We start from the raw sequence: 18,797 nt of genomic DNA, 5'->3' as shown, positions 1-18,797 counted from the left end.
TAGTAAAGTGCGTGTGTGACACACTGGTAGCTTATGTAAATTGAAGACTTTTCCTAAATATATTGTTTTAGAAACACTGCTTTGTTTTACCTTTTATGTGAACTTATTCCTCCCATTGTTTATACAGTTTTATCATAACCACAGACCTGTGATAGCAAAAGTGACATCACTAACTACTCTGTTGGCAGAAAAACAAAGTCTATTCACTACAAGCATGTACATTATCTGATCTGCAAAGTTGTTGCAATACCTCAGTGTTGTTCAGTATCCTGGGAGAAAAGTAGGGGGGGGGGGGGAGAAATACAGGAAGTGAGAAGAGCAGCCAGCAAACTGCTTAAAAACAGTGAGAGAAAACCCCTTTAACCCAGTCTCTAATAAAAGTGCTGCCAGCGTAGAGATGTTTTTATCCCAGCTTCCATACTCTAATTATAAAGTAATAAGATTCCTCACATTTTTCATACAGATGTTTCCAAGACAGCACCTAGCAGCCCTTTCTGGATAGCAATAAGCTAGGCCTTCAAACAATATTTGATGTTTAGCAGATTGAAGGTTAAACACTGCTTTCTCTAGAAAATTGTGAAGGATAAAAGTTTTTATTTTTCCGATATTACCAAAAAATATTCTTAATTGCCTCTGTAGCCCATGCTTTATCTGTATGCACAAGAAACAATAGCTCGAAGTATTTTAATGTCAAGCTTAATTATGGTACAAATGCTGACATCTGCATTGGAGTCTCCGTACAAGACTCTGCTTAAAATCGGTGGAGAGAGAAATCCTGCGAGGATGACATTTCACTGTCGGCTTCAGTATAAAAATGGCAGACCCCCATTATAATTTCCATGTGTAATCACTTTTTAAGCAGACAGGGTTTCCATCTTTCAGGTCCCCCTGCAGAATTGAAGGACAGAAGCCTGAATGCTAGTATGAACCCAGTGTAATATTTTGCATTTTATTTCATTACCATTTAAGAACTCTGCTATCTGTCAGTAGCTGGAACATCAAGGCTTGAAGTGTACTTGTTTCAGCTGACACTAGGATAAGTTGAGTTTTAACCATTTCTGATCATAACATGGCTTATTTAGCAGTATACATTAGTTTCTACCTCTGTATGGTGTACTCCGTTTGTATTCCCCTCTGAGCTGTGGGTAAATATGACTTTCTATATACACAACAGCCCCAGGATAATGCACAACATTTAGAGAAGTACTAACATGTAGCGATGCAAGTACTTTGGCTGAAATAAAATAAGATATATTACAGTTTCTGATCACTGATACTATTAATTTATGCAAGGACAGTGCTCACATACACTAATGGGGTCACGGTTTAACTGTCAGACTTCTCAGAGTGTGGCATACACTTGTGTCAGCAGGAAGGCAGCCTCACAATGAAGACAATGTATCTACACAGGGACAACAAGCAAAGATCTTGAGAATTATAAACTGAAAATAAGTTGCAGAAGTTTCCAATGGGTAAGCTTTATTTCCATAAAACCTCATTCACCTGATGCTCATATTGTATTAAGGGGACAACATCAGATTTAAACATGGTTTATTTACCTTGGAAAGAAAAGACAAAAGTCAATTGATATAAAATATTTTACGAAACACAGTAACTTTCTTAAAATCTGCTATTTCTTTATCGCCCAGCTTTACTGCCATGATGAGACAGTAAGGATTTTCTTTGCAATGCAAGAACTGCATAGAATGTAATTATTATTACAGGAGCCTTTGTGTAGCAGACTTCTTCCAGAAATTATCAAACTACTAAATTCTGACGATGTTGTATGTACTTTAATAGACAACCATACCCTGGAGGAACAGGAGACCCTCTAACAAGCCATATATCACCCATGCAGTCTCTCTTTACATTAGACAGGCTTATAATCTAATTTAGACTCCAGCTTCTTGGAATCTGCAACTTTCCTGACCGCTTTCATGAAATCCTCTTGGACAACAAAATCATGATCTGCCCGAATTGCAAACATCCCTATGAAAATAAAAAAAAATACACATAATAAAAAATTCAATAATCAGCTAAGCCATACAAGCACTATTATTCACTAGGTTAACAAATTTCACCCCTCCCCCCGAATCACAGGGAAGAAAAAACAAAAACACACACACCATCCCAAAGAATTGGACTGACAGACTACAATGGCATACAGATCCTTGACTATGTTCCAATTAGAATGTTGTCCCACATTACGCCTGTGATATACTACCTCCTGTCTCGACATTTAGCCAGCAGTGAGACTAATGGATCACACTGCTCACTTTGTGATAGTACATTAATTGTGGCAAATTGCATGTAGTAAATGTCTACCTTAACAAATTTCATGTTAAAAAAAAAAAAAAAAATTCTGGACCAATTTGCTTAGGAGTAACTGCAACAAGTCACCTGCTCAGAACATTTGGAGCTATACAAAAAATAAATACCAAGCTCCAACCAATGTATGGTAATAAGATTTTAGAAGGAGGAATAAAAAAATTCTGAATGACAAAAACCCAAACTGGTGTTCATTATTTGTAACAAGAAAGTTAATGTCCATCAGTGTGTGAATGACAGGGACATTGTATATATGAACAGCACCTCACATTAAAATACGGCAGCCATATGAAGTAAGACACATGGAGCCACTGGTGTACATTGGGCAAATCTTTTTTGCCAGAAGTATTAGTCTGGTTGCAGAACAATGGAATGGCATATACTGGGTGTCAGCAGCCTCCAGCACCTGGGCAGAAGTCAGCATTTCTGCCCCCACAAAGCTGGCTTTATTCTCAGATCACCGAGTACTAGTCATTGACAAGGATCACAATATGAAATGGAAGTCTAATCAACCAGTTATTTCCTTAGTGTTCTGATGTGCATTATATAACATATGTAAAAGGTCAAGATCCTTACAATTATTCAGGGGAAAAAAAATAAAAATTGATGATCACTGGGACATATAGCATGATTGAACTATATACAGATATAGCAGAGTTGAACTTCTGCACATGCTATATCACAGAAGACAAAAAAATTTTTTTTTTTTGAAGTACTTAGTTTTGTTCTCTTCTCTGACAAGAAGATGCTACTGTAGTATAACGAATTGCAGAAGTTTGGGTTAAGTCTGCTATATCTTTACATATTATGGGGATAACGTCCATCCTTAGTGAGAGACCAACTTTTCAGGTGTGTGGAGACTTATACAGCCATAGATGCTCCACTGCAAGGGAACATGGGAAGAATATGGGAAAGTCGAGCATGATGTTCAGGGTGCTTCCCACAGAGGGCGGCATAACAGAGGCACTGTCTCCCTGTTTAAATCTTGGGAGACAGATTTGCATATTCTTCCCATATCTTTACATAGATTAAGAAAAAAAAATATCCCTATTTAACGCAGCCAGAGCATTTTTCAATATAAAATAAAATGACAGTAATAAACCCTCCACTGCTGTGAATCCTTACCAGCTTCAGTGCATACATTCCTCAGATCTGCACCATTAAACCCATCCGAAAGCTTCACAATGGCTTCATAATCTACAATCAGAAAATACAGTAAGACCCTGTGCTGATTTCACAATGTAAACAAAAGCACAAGATTATCAAGGAATATATAAATTTTAAAAAAAAAAAGTTAACATGTAAAAAGATGCGACGCTGGGTTCACACTAGCGCCCGGACTCGGTTTTCAGGTTTCTGCATGCAGAAGCTGTCAGACCGGGTCCGGCCGTGAGCGCCGGTGAGCGTTTTATGCTCTCTGCCGCAAAACCTTTTTTTTAAAAAACCGGACACAGAGTACTGCATGTCCGACTGTGTCCGGTTTAAGAAAACCGGTTTCGCGGCAGAGAGCATAAAACGCTCACCGGCGCTCACGGCCGGACATCTTTCAGATCCTGCAGAAACCTGCAGCTTTCCGTCTCCTGCTCTGCTTTGTGCAGGAAACGGAAACCTTTGGATAAGGTTGGATAAGGAGTTGATCTGCTCATAGAGAAGCAGTTTCATGGGAGGAAAATCTGTCACAGAAGAATTTCTTGAAGTATAGCGTTTATTTGGAGAAGTTTCACTGTATCAAAAGCCATCTAGCCTAAGTGATATTTACCTATTTCCCCATGTTTAGTAATGGGACCTGCGTGGATCTTCAGTATATCTAGCCTGGCTTGCTCATTGGGCAGTTCAATATCTGTAATTAATAAAGATTATATTAAAACAGCTGAATAGTCACATAAGGCAACCAGACTGGGGAAAAATAGAAAAACTTACGAATTTTGCGATCAAGTCTACCCGGGCGCAACAAAGCTGGGTCCAGTGTGTCTGGTCTGTTAGTGGCCATGATCATTTTCACTCTGTGCAGTGTGTCAAATCCATCCATTTGATTCAATAACTGGAAAAAAAGTAAAAAAGTGTGTCAAAAAGGCCCCATGAGTCAATATCGTCAAATCACCCAGGTTTAGAATGGCATACCTCCATTAGAGTTCTCTGAATTTCACGGTCAGCTGAAGTGCCCTCAGAAAACCGCCGACCACCTAGAGGATAACAGAAAATCACAAATAAACCTAACTGGGTGCATATTTAAATACTTCACCCCCCATCCCCAACCAATAAATGGGTTAATGCTAGTAAACAGCTGGGTTATGTGGTGGTTTCTTACCTATGGCATCAATTTCATCCATGAAGATAATACATGGCTGGTGGTCCCTGGCATAGTTGAACATTTCTCTAATGAGCCGAGCACTTTCTCCAATGTATTTATCTACAATAGAACTAGATACAACCTAAAGAAAAAGAAATACTATTAATATGCATCATGAGCATGTTATTGATAATCTTATTGTTCAGCTTGAATTTGCAGATTGTGTCAACTAGACAAATGCAGCATGGTACTAAAGCAAGAAAATGATGAAAGTGCATATTTACATACCTTCAAGAAATTGCAATCCAGCTGACTGGCAACAGCTCGAGCCAGTAGTGTCTTTCCAGTACCTTGGGTAAAAAAAAACAAAAAAAAAAACCAAAGTCATACCAGACAATCATACCAATAACAATAGTATTAGGGTCAACCAAGTACATAAGCTAGATATACACATTAGATGCTTGAAGTCTGATGGATATAATGATGCTGCCAGAAAAGTCTACCAGTTCAGTACACACACTGCTCAGCCATGCCAATTGTGCCCATCTATAGGCAAAGTTGGGTGAGATCTCTGCCAGAAAAAGGATTTTTCAGACAACAGCGATATAAAATGCTGAACACAATCATTACCATTCATTCCAGGCATAGATTGCCTTTAATGCAAAGCTTAAATTTCCCCCTCTGTTGAAGTAACCATATAGTTACATGATCACCCCCTATCAGATTACAGACGCATGGGTCTGGTTTCTTGCAGACAGCTGATTTTGATAGTGAAAAGGAAACAATCCATCATCCATTGTAGGGGAAACATAGTATTAAATATCAGACATTTAGATGGCTGGGCCCCACCAGAGCCTCCAATACAGATACAAGCTCTCCATTAAGGCTCATGAGGGGGTCCAAAGCAAGGAATCTATCCCTAATCTGATACAGAATGTATACAGGGTACATTCATGAGCTAGTGGAAACTTTCCACTATGGCCTCTTAAGTCTGTTGCCATTTGAAGCAGCAGGCTACATCTGGCTATGCATTAGCCAGTGTCTGTTTGCTCCACAACCAATAACTGGTTAAGGGAAACAGCAGTGAAAGCCTGCTGCATTACTGAATCATTCCCATTTCTAAGAGAAAAAAAAACCCAAAAACACACCATAAAAAGACACCTATATCAGCTCATTGCATAAATTTCAACATCATGCCCGGCAATTACCCTGAAGAACAACACATTAAAATGCAATTCTATTCCATTGAAACAGTGCTACCTGGCAGAATCAGTTAAACTACATTAAGTTTAGACATACCAGGGGGGCCATAGAGCAGGCAGCCTTTTGGAGGGATTATTCCTACACGCTGGAACAGCTCTGGATTAGTGAGCGGAAGCTCAATGACCTAGACAATGAAAGAGTTCATGAAAATATATAGCTTTTTCTCAAAGGGCATCCGAAAACATTCATATTCAGAAAAGTCAAAGAATTTTTTACATACCTCTCTGAGCTCTCTGATCTGCTCGGAAAGACCACCAATTTCAGAATAGGACACATTTCCAGGGTCCTCATGAGACATATTATACACAAGGGGATCTACCTCTCGTGGCAAATAACTAGAGACAGGGATAATGGGAAGAATAAAAAAAAAATAAAATAAAATAAAATCAACATTCTTGTAAAAAAAAAAAAAAGGATATAAAAAGGAAAAAACATCAAAACCACCATATGATTTACAAGGATACATTCACCTTGGGCAAACCCTTTATAACAGCTATGTAGGTTTCCTAGAATGGAGCTGATTAAAAAGAGTAAGAGCCCCCTTACTGGTTAATATAGACCAGGGGCAATTGAGCAATCCTCTCTTACATTTGAAGGTTATACAACGCACTTGCTTTAAATCTTACCGCATAATAGTGAGTGTAGTCATATCTAAAGCTACTCTTGTCCCGGGCTTCAGTTTGCTTTTGTCCAGCTGGAATAAAAGAAAACAAGTGTTAGACTCCCTGCAAGTTTTAGATGCACAAAATACTTCTTAATGGATGTATTTACAATTAACAGGATATTGCAGGTCACATTTGGTCATCTGCAAGTCACAGTAAACCGTTGGAATTACCACTATATAAGAACGAATTGCTGGAGCCATAGCTTTATACATCAGCTCTACAAATTCCTCTACTTCCTTATCAAATACACACAAGTCAAAACCAGCTGACTAGTTGGTTGACTTGTCACGTGTGGCATCCCACAAAATAGGAAAAAACCTATAAAGCAAAAGGCCAAAAGATAACTCCAGAAGAAAGTTTAGTAGCTGCCTTTCCTATATAAAGGGGTCTAGTATAGTGATTATAACAGCATAAAGAGATTGAAATGATCCTTTAGTGGATGCTTACCTGTCTACGACACCCAACAACATATCTTGGCCCATTTGTAGCTTTGACAATGACTGAAAGTAGATAAAAATAAAATTAAATGTCTTAACTTGGTTAAAGATCGCCACAAAAACTACTGGTCAGGAGTAAATCTAGTTAGTGTTACAGTATCTACTGCCATATTGTTCACATCTGAAGCAGCAACTCCTCATGACCAGAGACACAGAAGTTTCTCAGAGGGAAAAAAAATGGCCATGCCAATGCATTAACGTTAAATAAAAAATACCCCCACACACACACACAATTTTTTCTAAAGTATTAAATGATTTTCCAGAAATAGAAAATGGATTTAAAGGTCCTCAATATTAGGTGGAGAGTCTACATCGGTTACCCACCCAAATAGGCTGCAACATTTTGAGAAACACCACAATCTCTTTACTGCTTACTAAGAACAGCACTGTCTGCTGTACAGACTGCAAACAAGCCATGTCACCAATGCATTTGACTTCACATAGCCTTAGAAGTGGAAACCGCGTTCAGCTGAGCGCACAGCTCCACAGGATAGGTCAAACCCCTCAATAATACCTTGAGGCTGAGGTCCCATATTGTGGAAACGCAGGCTATGCCTCAATTATGATAAGATGCATTGCTCCTCATAAATCAGAGGAGGCTGTGTGCCTTTGCTGGTAACTGGATACTATCCAATCAGGCTTGTTGGCACGTGAATAACCAAAAAACAAAATTCAGAGGCATGGTGCTGCATGTAAAAAGTCGTAAACGTTAAAATGAACAATTAATCAGGATTTTGATTTAGGTGATAACCACCCACCCAGTTGTCTTCAACCTGACACAGAACACAAACTGTTTTGTTCGTAAAAAATACTTACATTTTTCTTCTGTAAGCTGCTTAAGAACTTCCCCAACAATCTGAAAATATCCAGAAACACCATAAATTAATCACAGGAATCAGAAATAAGAACTACTGTGCAGCACGCAGGAGTATGTTTTGTGGCAAAGAGACCACGGCAGAACCAGATAGATTACACGTCAATTGAGTCCGTTAGGTGCATTTGGGACTTATGATTTTCTGGTAGTGTCTGTGTCAAATATATTTTGTAATATTTATTACATTTTAGATCATTTCTATAAAATGCTGTATTTCTTCATCCTTTCCCTTGTTTCTGTATTAAGAGCTGTTTCAGCCTCTCACTGAATGTTACTGTGTACGGAGCTGTGTAGTAAAGAAATTGAGGCTAGGGAAGGTCACTTCAAACAGTTATATTTCAGACATTAGAAAATCTGCACAACATAAAACTTGCTTTTGGTGTCAAATGAAAGATGAAATTCAGTAGCAGTGTTATCTAAATTATTTACAGAGATATTGATTGTTGAAAACAGAATATTTACTGTATATACTCGAGTATAAGTAGAGTTTTTCAGCACAGCTTTTGTGCTGAAAAAGTGCTCCTCGGCTTATACTAGAGTCATTATGATAATTTTCTGCTAGCAGGCCAGGAACGCAGACCCCGCAAAATTTTCCAGTAGCTGCTGCATTCCCCCCCCCCCCCCCTAGGATTATACTCGAGTCAATAAGTTTTCCCAGTTTTTTTGGGTAAAATTAGGGGTCTCGGGCTTATACTCGAGTATATACGGTATATGCAGCTGTATAATATACATTCTATATAGATATCATAATCCAGACTGTATCTGGAATCTCTTTAATATGACACCAAATACGAATTTGTAAGTTTTATAATGCCCAATATCGAACTGTTTGAGGTGACCCTACCCTACTCATTTTCTACATGTTACTCAGTCCCCTTCTTCTGTACACAGTAACCTTCAGTGAGAGGAAGGAACAACTCAATAAAGAAACAATGGAAAGCGTGAACATGCAGGATTTCACAGCCAAAAAGTATACGACAAACATTATTTGTGACAAATACTGCCAGAAAATAAAACCTTGTCTGAAAGTTTAGTTACACTTTAAAAGAAATCTGTCAGACGTTTGGAACCACAAACTCCAGCGTAAATTACTAGTACCCATCAATGAAATGAGAAGTATATAAAGTTAGTTCTCCAGACATTGTTTCAAGTATCTGGTACTCAGGCATTGGGCCTAGTACACGGCAATACACTTATCAACGTGCATAGCCTGCATAGTGGCTGCATTTACTGCAATGAGTGCTGTCCTTTGCTTCACTGGGCACAGTGGACATGCACCTGCAGGATCAGAGTACACAGGATGGTTTGTGTATAGTGTGTAACAATGGGGATAGAGATATACACAAATACTGTATACACAAAATGGTGGCTTCTCATCAAGGTAACAGTAGCTTATTTGATGAAGATGCATCAGATCAACAAACAATGGTTGCAAAAGGTTACACTGCAATAAACTATGAGAAACATGGAGGCTCAGAGGTGACGCTAGATTCACACTAGCATTGTGGACTGTTTGGTTGCTATGGCAGCTAGGAGTCCTCTGAAGATTACCAGATATGACATGGTAAAAAGAAAAAAAAAAAAAGTTACAATACAAAATAAAAAAAAACAAAAAAAAAAAAACAAAAAAAACACAAACCTAAAACCACCCTCCTTTTACTACAATACATATAGACATAAATAGACATTATCCCATACAGTAAATGCTGTAGCTGGGAGGAGGGGGGGGGGAACATTTCATCTTTAAAAAAAAAAAAAAAAAATTAAAAACAGATAACCACAAGTAGCTATGTCAGAAATGGATAGATCATCAGTATCAGCCATATACTAAGCATACAGACTATTTTAGTGAATGGGAACATGCCTACACTTCCAAGTGCTACCACTACACTATACAGACTAGAACACGGGTAGGGAATGTACGGCTCTACAGCTGTTGCAAAACTACATCTCCCAGCATGCATACTTGCTCTGCTGCTCTTGGAACTCCCATGGAAGTGAATGGAGCATGTTGGGAGCTGTAGTTTCACAGCAGCTGGAGAGCCAAAGGTTCCTAGTACCCCTGAACCTCCATACACTGCAATGGCACCTGGAGCAACATCCCCACTGCCATTCACTTGAAAGGGAGCAGAGCCGCTTCTGGCTGTATACTTAGTGTATGGCTTTTAGGGGTCACATGAACTGATCAGTTTGGGTGTTGGAACTCAACCGAATTGATAACAGACTTATCCTGTGGACAAGCCATCTGTATCAAAAATGTTCAGATCCTGAACAACCCCTTTAATTTGGCTCCTGCAAAATCCTGCACTTCTTTCCCTTGCTTCTCTATTGAGAGCTATTCCTTCTCACTGTGAATTGGCTTGCGTGTAATGAAGACAACGAATACTAGGGTTGTTCACGTCTAACAATTATATAAAAGCCAGTATAAGACATAAGAGATTCTCCTCTTTCATATGGCACTAAGCTTGCAGTTCTACCTTTATTATTTCCAGAGATATCCCTGGTCGAAAATATAGTGGCCTTGGGACATATATATGTAACTGCATCCTCATTTTCTTTTTATTACACACAAGCCTGTACACCATGCACAGTAACAGGTACAGCTCAATAGAAAAGCAAGGGAAAGAATAAATAACGCTGGATGTAACTAATTTTGCTTCCTCTCTGAAAATATATTACAAAATGTATTAATGCCACAAATGCTGCCAGAAAATCAAAAGTTGTTCAAAGGTTTAGTGACATTTCTAGTCTGATTATGTGCCCTCCCATTAGAGCAGTAGCCCACAGCCCAGTGATATATTTGTGCAGGATTCCTTCTCCCACCACCAGCTTGTCAATATCTGGGTGGTAGGACAAGGAAGTCTGCATCACATGAACCAGACTGCTCCCAGCACCAATTTAATGAAAAAGAAAATTGAAATTAAAATCAAATATCAAGTATAATTTTGGCAGTCACCGATCCCTGAATTCATTCATAACATTATCATTTCTATAAAAAAAACAAAAAAAAACAAAAAAACACAAACTAGAGATGAGCGAATAGTATTCAAAACTCTAGTTTCAAATACCTTGCTCCATAGGAATGAATGGGAGCGGCCGGCGCTTAACTCCTTGGTGTTTGGCTGCTTCTATTCATTCCTATGGGAGCAAGGTATTCGAAACTAGTTTCAAATACTATTCGCTCATCTCTACCAACAACAATCAAAACAGGCATCATATCATACTCTTACCTGCCCCACACTCTGCAGCGCCTTGAGGTCATTCTCGGATTTCTCATACTGCTTAGTAAGTTCCTTTAGTTGCTCCCTTACTAAAAATAATAAAGAACACTTCAGGTAATAGAATAGCAGAACACCCAAGAGTAATAACTAGGGAGATATAATACATGCTATGTATAGTATATACAAGAGGTAAAATACAGGAGAGATGTAATACATTAGATATAGGAATTATATATAGGAATTATATGGGTGATATGCATATTATGTACATGTGCTTATAAAGCAGATAATGTGGAGTATATACAGGTGATTTGTGTACTACCGTATGTACAAGTGCTTATAAAGCATATGTAAAGTATATACAGGAGGTATAATACAAGGAAGGTGTGGTATATTATATAGAGGTGGTATAATATAAGTACTTATAAAGCAGATAAATGTAGGTATAACACAGGAGAGATCTAGTATATTACATACAGGGGATATAATACAGGAGAGGTGCAGTATATTATATATAGGAGGGATAATATAGGGGAGGTGTAGTATATTATATACAGGAGGGATAATACAGGGGAGGTGCAGTATATTATATGCAGGTGGGATAATACAGGGGAGGTGCAGTATATTATATGCAGGTAGTATAATACAGGGGAGGTGCAGTATATTATATGCAGGAAGTATAATACAGGGGAGGTGCAGTATATTATATACAGGAGGGATAATACAGGGGAGGTGCAGTATATTATATACAGGAGGGATAATACAGGGGAGGTGCAGTATATTATATACAGGAGGGATAATACAGGGGAGGTGCAGTATATTATATACAGGAGGGATAATACAGGGGAGGTGCAGTATATTATATACAGGAGGGATAATACAGGGGAGGTGCAGTATATTATATACAGGAGGGATAATACAGGGGAGGTGCAGTATATTATATACAGGAGGGATAATACAGGGGAGGTGCAGTATATTATATACAGGAGGGATAATACAGGGGAGGTGCAGTATATTATATACAGGAGGGATAATACAGGGGAGGTGCAGTATATTATATACAGGAGGGATAATACAGGGGAGGTGCAGTATATTATATACAGGAGGGATAATACAGGGGAGGTGCAGTATATTATATACAGGAGGGATAATACAGGGGAGGTGCAGTATATTATATACATAATACAGGAGATGTATAGTACATTATATACAGAGTGATATACGGGTGATGTGTATATTATGTACAAGTGCTTATAAATCAGATGATGTGTAGTATACTACAGGTTATGTTTATGGGGGATGGGTACAGGTGACATCTTCCTCTCCCGGGCCCAGTGCTGTCAGTCGCCCGGTAGCCCCTTCAAAGCTTCTAGAACGATAAAGCCAGTTTCCGGATAGTGGCTACGGGTCCCTGCAGTGCGGAGATCCGGTAGTGAGAAGTAATAGCCGCCAGCCGCTGCCCAGGCCTAAGCAATCCCCAGAGCCGGCCACTACAGGCCGGCATGACAAAGCGACTATGAGGCCGGGCACTTCTGGAGCTATGAAGCAGCTCCCTAGCAGCTGTAAACCCCGCCGGCCACGACTCTCTGCTCTTATTCCTGGCCACTCACACTCCTTGAGGCGCCCGTCTATCTCCTTGTGCTCCAGCAGCTTCTTTCTATAGTCCTGCAGCGCCTTCTCCCGCGGGTCCGCCATGATGAGAAGCCGCTGCTCATAGGGAATGCCGGGAAGGGCCATGGCCGCTGGGGGAGGAGTAGTAAGGGGATAACGAGACGCCACGCCCCCTGAAAGCAAGCTCCAGAGCGCCGCTGTTTAGCTAAAAAGAAAACCTAACATCACAGCGCCATCACTGGTAGGCTATGGAATTGCACCTGAGAATAATTGAGGTCACCTAGTGCAGTAAACTGGGGGCAGATGAAAGGGGATATGAAACTGGGGGAGAAATGGAGAGAGGGATGAAACTGGGGGAAGAGATGGAGGAGGGGACATGCATACCTCCCAACTTTTGAAGAACCGAAAGAGGGACAAAATGTGCGGCAAATTTAGCCCCGCCCACTTTTGTGTTGACCCCGCCCACTCATTAATTTTTCATGTGCCCGCACACAGTATAATCCTCCTACAGTCACCCGTAAATTATATGTCCCCCTCTATCTCTCCCCCAGTTTCATATACACCCTTCATCTGCCCCCAGTTTCATGTCCCTCTTCCATCTCTGCCCTCAGATTCATGTCCTCTCCATCTCTGCCCCAGATTCATGTCCCCCATCTCTGCCCCCAGTTTCATGTCCACTCCATCTCTGCCCCCAGATTCATGTCCCTCCATCTCTGCCCCCAGTTTCATGTCCACTCCATCTCTGCCCCCAGATTCATGTCCCTCCATCTCTGCCCCCAGATTCATGTCCCTCCATCTCTGCCCCCAGATTCATGTCCCCACATCTCTGCCCCCAGTTTCATGTCCACTCCATCTCTGCCCCCAGATTCATGTCCCCCATCTCTGCCCCCAGATTCATGTCCCTCCATCTCTGCCCCCAGATTCATGTCCCCACATCTCTGCCCCCAGTGTCATGCCATCCTCTCCTTCATCTGCCCCCAGATTCACGTTCCACCTCCACATTAAACTTACCTTCTCCTCCGCTCCCTCGCCGCTCTCTGCCCGCCTCTCTCGCTGACACATGCGGCTGAAGCAAGGAGCTGACACAGGTCAGCTCCTCGCTTCGCCGCTGCCCGCCTCTCTCCCTGACACATGCGGCTGAAGCTGCTCGCGTGCTCGCTTCGCCGCTGCGTCTCTCTCTCTCGTTGACACATGCGGCTGAAGCGAGGAGCTGACCTGTGTCAGCTCCTCGCTTCGCTGCTGCCGCCGGCTCCTGGCTTGTTCAGCGAAGCGAGGAGCTGACACAGGTCAGCTCCTCGCTTCAGCCGCATGTGTCAGCGAGAGAGAGAGACGCAGCGGCGAAGCGAGCACGCGAGCAGCTTCAGCCGCATGTGTCAGGGAGAGAGGCGGGCAGCGGCGAAGCGAGGAGCTGACCTGTGTCAGCTCCTTGCTTCAGCTGCATATGTGTTCAACTCAGATCTGCGTCCTCTGGACGCAGATCTGAGTTGAAATCGGGACATACCTCCCTCCAACCGGGACCGCGGGACATGTCACCCAAATCGTGACTGTTGGGAGGTATGGACATGAAATGGGGCAGATGAAGGGGGCACTTAAACTGGGGTGACATTAAACTGGGAACACCTGGAGGGGAGCATTAAACCGTGGGAGTAGCTGGAGGGGGACCTGTCTGCTTCTAGTTGCCCCCAGTTTAATGTCACCGTCCTGCTACCCCTATGTCTGCTTCTAGCTGACCAAGTTTAATGTCTCCTTCCAGCTACACCTACAGTTTAATGTCTGATTCCAGCTGCCTGAGTTTAATGTCCCCCTCTAGTTGCCCCCGTTTAATGTCCCACGTCAGTTGCCATTAATTTATTGTCCCCTCCACCTACCCCTACTGCTAATGTCCCCCTCCAACTGTTCCAGTTTCATGTTTAAACTGGGGCACCAGGAGAGGGACTTAATACAGTGGGGCAGTTGAAAGGGGGACATTATAATGTATGGGTGACTGTAGGAGGATTATACTGTGTGGGGGCACATGAAAAATAAATGAGAATGGGCGGAGTTAATGTAAAAGTGGGCGGATCTAAATTTGCCGCAGCGCGCAGCACATTTTTTCCCTCTTTCTGTTATTCAAAAGTTGGGAGGTATGATATACTGCTAGGCCTCGTGTATCAGGTAGGACATATTTCAGTAACATATTTCATTATGACGTCCTTTTCTAATCTAAATCATTTTTGAGAACTTTGTGTTTTACAGTTGCACATATGGTCAATGGCTCTCCACATGGAAAACACAACAGGCAGAACCAGCAGTAGAGAAAGTGGCACAGAGCGAACACCTTTGTTTCTAGCAATCTACAGGGGATGCAGTGTTCGGACCCCCCCTCAAACAGATGTCAATCTATGTAAAAGTTATGACGAGTCTTTGATGTATTTAGTTCATCCAAGACCCCAACTTTGTCTTAGAAAATTGAAATATAAACAGTGATCTTGTTAGAATAAAACCATAGCGCCACCTTGTGTTCAGTGTATGGAATTATCAGAAGTACTGTACACCTAGCAAGATATTTTACAAAAAATCAGCGTGATCATTTTTTAGGTTCACAGTATTGTCACTTCTCTGTTCAGATCAGTCAGGGGGATGGAAAGTCGGACTTCTAAAACAGCAGTAACACACAGAATCCGAAGGACTATAATGGAGTCCATCGGGTGTCTTTTGCTTTTAGACTTGGGTTTCTGGGGGTCATTGTAATTTTAATGGAAACATGGGGGTTGGGTTATGGGGCATTGTGGCTGACATAGGTGGTAGCTATCATCGGGCATTGAGGCTGGCATACAATGGCAGTACTGCAGTTATAATAGCAGCACTTTTGGGCTGTTATTTTGACATTATGGCTGATATGGAGGTATTGTCTACATCGCTTCTGTCCAAAGGGTATTGAGATTAACATGGGGAGATTGCGACTAGTATAGAGGCATTTGACCACATAGTGGATCATGGCTTGACTTCGGCCTGTATAAGGGACATTTCTGTATCATGGCACATTGGTTCGTGACTGACATTGGCTGTATTTTGGTTGGTGAAGGGGAATGTAGAGCGTTTCAGCTGCATCATAGGAATCAATATAGAAGTCAATATTAATCTATGGCATTTACCAATAACTTATTATCACACCTCAATTTTCATTATCTTTTCCAGGTGTATATTTCGTAGTAGACAGATACAAGACGGTGAGAGCTCTAACCAGCAATACTGAAGGAAAATGAGAGGACAGGTAATTGATGTTAATTATATGGGCCATCTCCAGCTCTCTCCAGTTGTCGTAATACCTTTCTGGTATAGGTAGATATATGTCTATTTAGCGGTGGTTGGAATCAGGGCCACTTTAACCGTAGGGCCAACAGTGCACCAAGTATTATAGTAGCGGGGGGCCCTGGTGGGACAGTCCTGCTTATGCTGCCCCCCGTTCCAGGCTGCCTAGTTGCATTCAATAATGAAGCTCTTTGCTTTACCATTCATCCCCGGACGCTGCAGGCGCAATGTGATGATGTCACTTACATGTGTCTGCAGCTCCCAGAAGACTCCTGACCTGAGACAGCAGGAAAAGAGGAGAGGTGAGTATTTGTTTTTATTATTATTATTATTTTTTATTTTTGTGTGGTAGGAGAGGACGACTGAAGGGCTATAAAGATGATCTTAGATTAGTTTTAAAGATGAGAATGTTGGCGACATTGTGGTGTATTGGGGCTGTCATTGAGATATTGTGACTGGTATAAGGCAGTACTGTATGATGACTGTCCTAAGGGCTTTGAGACAGGCATGGGAAGATGGTGCCTTATATTCATCCCAAAATCACTTCCCAAATCAATGGCACATTTATAGGGAATTTTTTATATTGTCATCCACACATTTATTTCTTGCCATGCCAGTTAGTTATATGCCAGTTAGATAGGGCACATTTACTAGCAAATTTTACAGGAGGAAACCTAGGGGGACGGATCGCTCAGACTATTCACTGCAATACTACTGTATTGCAGTGAATAGCAAAATGCCATCACTTCTATTAGACGCTGCCTCTGCCAGAACTAATACAATGACAAGCATGGAAGCGTTCAATAGGCTTCCGGCTGTCATAGCAACCAATCGCCGATCGGCCCGTGCCGCCTGTGCAATTTAGACGTTGCAGTCCCATTTGACCGCAGCATCTAAAGGGCCATAAAGAACAATCCAACCACACATATAGAACAATAAAATATAATAATACTTTATTAATTTACACTAAAAAAGTAACATAAAAATATACTAACAACAATTACAATGGGGGTGTATATAGCCACAGGTACCAGATTACCAGTATACTGCATAGAGAGGTGGGCAAATAAAGGAACAATACCACCAATATAAAGGGGACAAGACTCTAATCATATACCAATATCTCATGGTGAAGGAATCACCCTGGTAGTAAACCAACCATAATAATGTAAGAGGGTGAAACAGCCCCTGTGTAGTGAATGTGCAATGTGTAATTGAGTTGGTGTTTTCATAACCTGACATTTTGTTGTTTGACCACAAGAGGTCGCTGTTGCGAGATAACAAGTAAAAGGAAAAAGGCTGCATGCCCCTGGAAGATTGATGTGGAGACCCTGATCGTTGGAGGAAGGTTCTAGGAGCCATTTTGAGTCAGAGTGTGCTGGACTCTAGAGGAGAAGAGAGAGCTGTGGAGACATCACTGTGCAGAGAGGGTCCTTGGAGGGAGAAGCCACAGCAAGAATAGCTGAGGATTTGAGACTTTCAGAGTCTGTCCAGACACCATCCTAAGGAGAAGATTACTGTCAGAGACTTGGCTGAGAAGTGAGACTGCCAGTGAGACCGCATGCTGTCTGAGGAGCTCCTCTTCACCCTGATGCTAACAGAGACTAAAAGGTACCCAACAGAAGTAAGCGTGCACGCACCACACTGCAAGTTTTGCACCATATTGCTGGGACTGAGTAAAAAGCCTGTAGTTAGTTAGTTAGGTATAATCATCACCCCAGGCTGCAATACTGGTGAACTATCTACCTGTCTGGTAAAAGGACTAAGTCACAGAGGATTTCTACAGAGTTATATCTCCCAGAGAGGGACTTGTAAGGAAGTCTGGGAGCAACATTTAGTTTAACTTTACACTGTTTGGCTTGCAAGCTAACTAACCATTATACTTGCTTAGTTGTACTTGGTTTGGGGGGAATTTAGTAGTATTGTGATAAGATTGTAAACCCTGGTGTTACACCGCCGGTGCCTGTGTCACACACACTGAATTGTTCCTGTGTAATAGGGTAATAACAGGTAACAGGCAGCTGCATAGGCGCAGCTTGCAGGTAGGTAAAAGCTTGGAGTATATTGAAGGCCACACTAGTGGGCACCGTGCTGTATAACACCAGGGTCCCAGCCTCTAGGCTGTGTAAATGTAATACCTGGGAGTGTTCTTTTGGACAAAAGAGGTTATCTAAACTAAGTAAAGTCCTATCTTGGTTAAATTGAATTGGACTCACTTCCTTTGTTCGTGACTTCGCTGTATCCTGGGGAGCCCACCTTGGTACACGGCTTACAACTTGGCGTAGTCGGCAGGATACAGCGACCCTCATGGACGGGAATGTGGCGGGAGAGAATCCCCTGGCACCAGCTGTGGTGGTCCAGGGTGCCCCTGCACAGCAAGCCCCAGCGCTGGTAATGCCGGCCCAAGTGGGGTACTTATCGGCCGGGGCACTAATGCAGCATCTGCCAAAGTTTGACGGTAATAATATGACGTTGCAGGACTGGACTGAAAGGGTACGAAGTATAGTTAGACTGAGCAACCTGATACCGGAACTGCGTGCAGAGATAGCATTAGGGGCCCTAGAAGGTGACGCTAGACGGACAGTGATGGTACGGCCCGAATCGGAAAGAGACACTTTAGAAAAAATATTTGCTCTGCTAGAGGGAGCTCAGGGAGGGCGTGCCAAGGTAGCGCAGTTGCGGAGCAACTTCTTCAATCGGTCACAGAGGGAGGGTGAGACTTTAACGCAATACTCTAACGCCTTACAAGAGATGCTG

General features: G+C 41.8%; 1 protein-coding gene across 1 annotated transcript; it reads right to left on the bottom strand.

The window, feature by feature from the left end:
• Positions 1–1,453: 1,453 nt before the first annotated feature.
• On the bottom strand, positions 1,454–12,877 carry PSMC6 (proteasome 26S subunit, ATPase 6). Its single transcript, XM_075282470.1, has 14 exons — positions 12,749–12,877; positions 11,148–11,227; positions 7,860–7,899; positions 6,994–7,046; positions 6,508–6,575; positions 6,102–6,216; positions 5,918–6,005; positions 4,907–4,968; positions 4,637–4,760; positions 4,450–4,511; positions 4,249–4,369; positions 4,088–4,168; positions 3,454–3,525; positions 1,454–1,989 (listed from the first exon to the last, which is right to left on the bottom strand). Exons 1-14 carry the CDS (start codon positions 12,873–12,875, stop codon positions 1,871–1,873), a joined length of 1,212 nt encoding a protein of 403 aa, XP_075138571.1. The 5' UTR covers positions 12,876–12,877; the 3' UTR covers positions 1,454–1,870.
• Positions 12,878–18,797: the final 5,920 nt, after the last annotated feature.

The sequence above is a fragment of the Leptodactylus fuscus genome, chromosome 7 (assembly GCF_031893055.1).
Source record: "Leptodactylus fuscus isolate aLepFus1 chromosome 7, aLepFus1.hap2, whole genome shotgun sequence".
Lineage (NCBI taxonomy): Eukaryota > Metazoa > Chordata > Amphibia > Anura > Leptodactylidae > Leptodactylus > Leptodactylus fuscus.
This window is presented reverse-complemented; position numbering and strand designations above follow the sequence as displayed.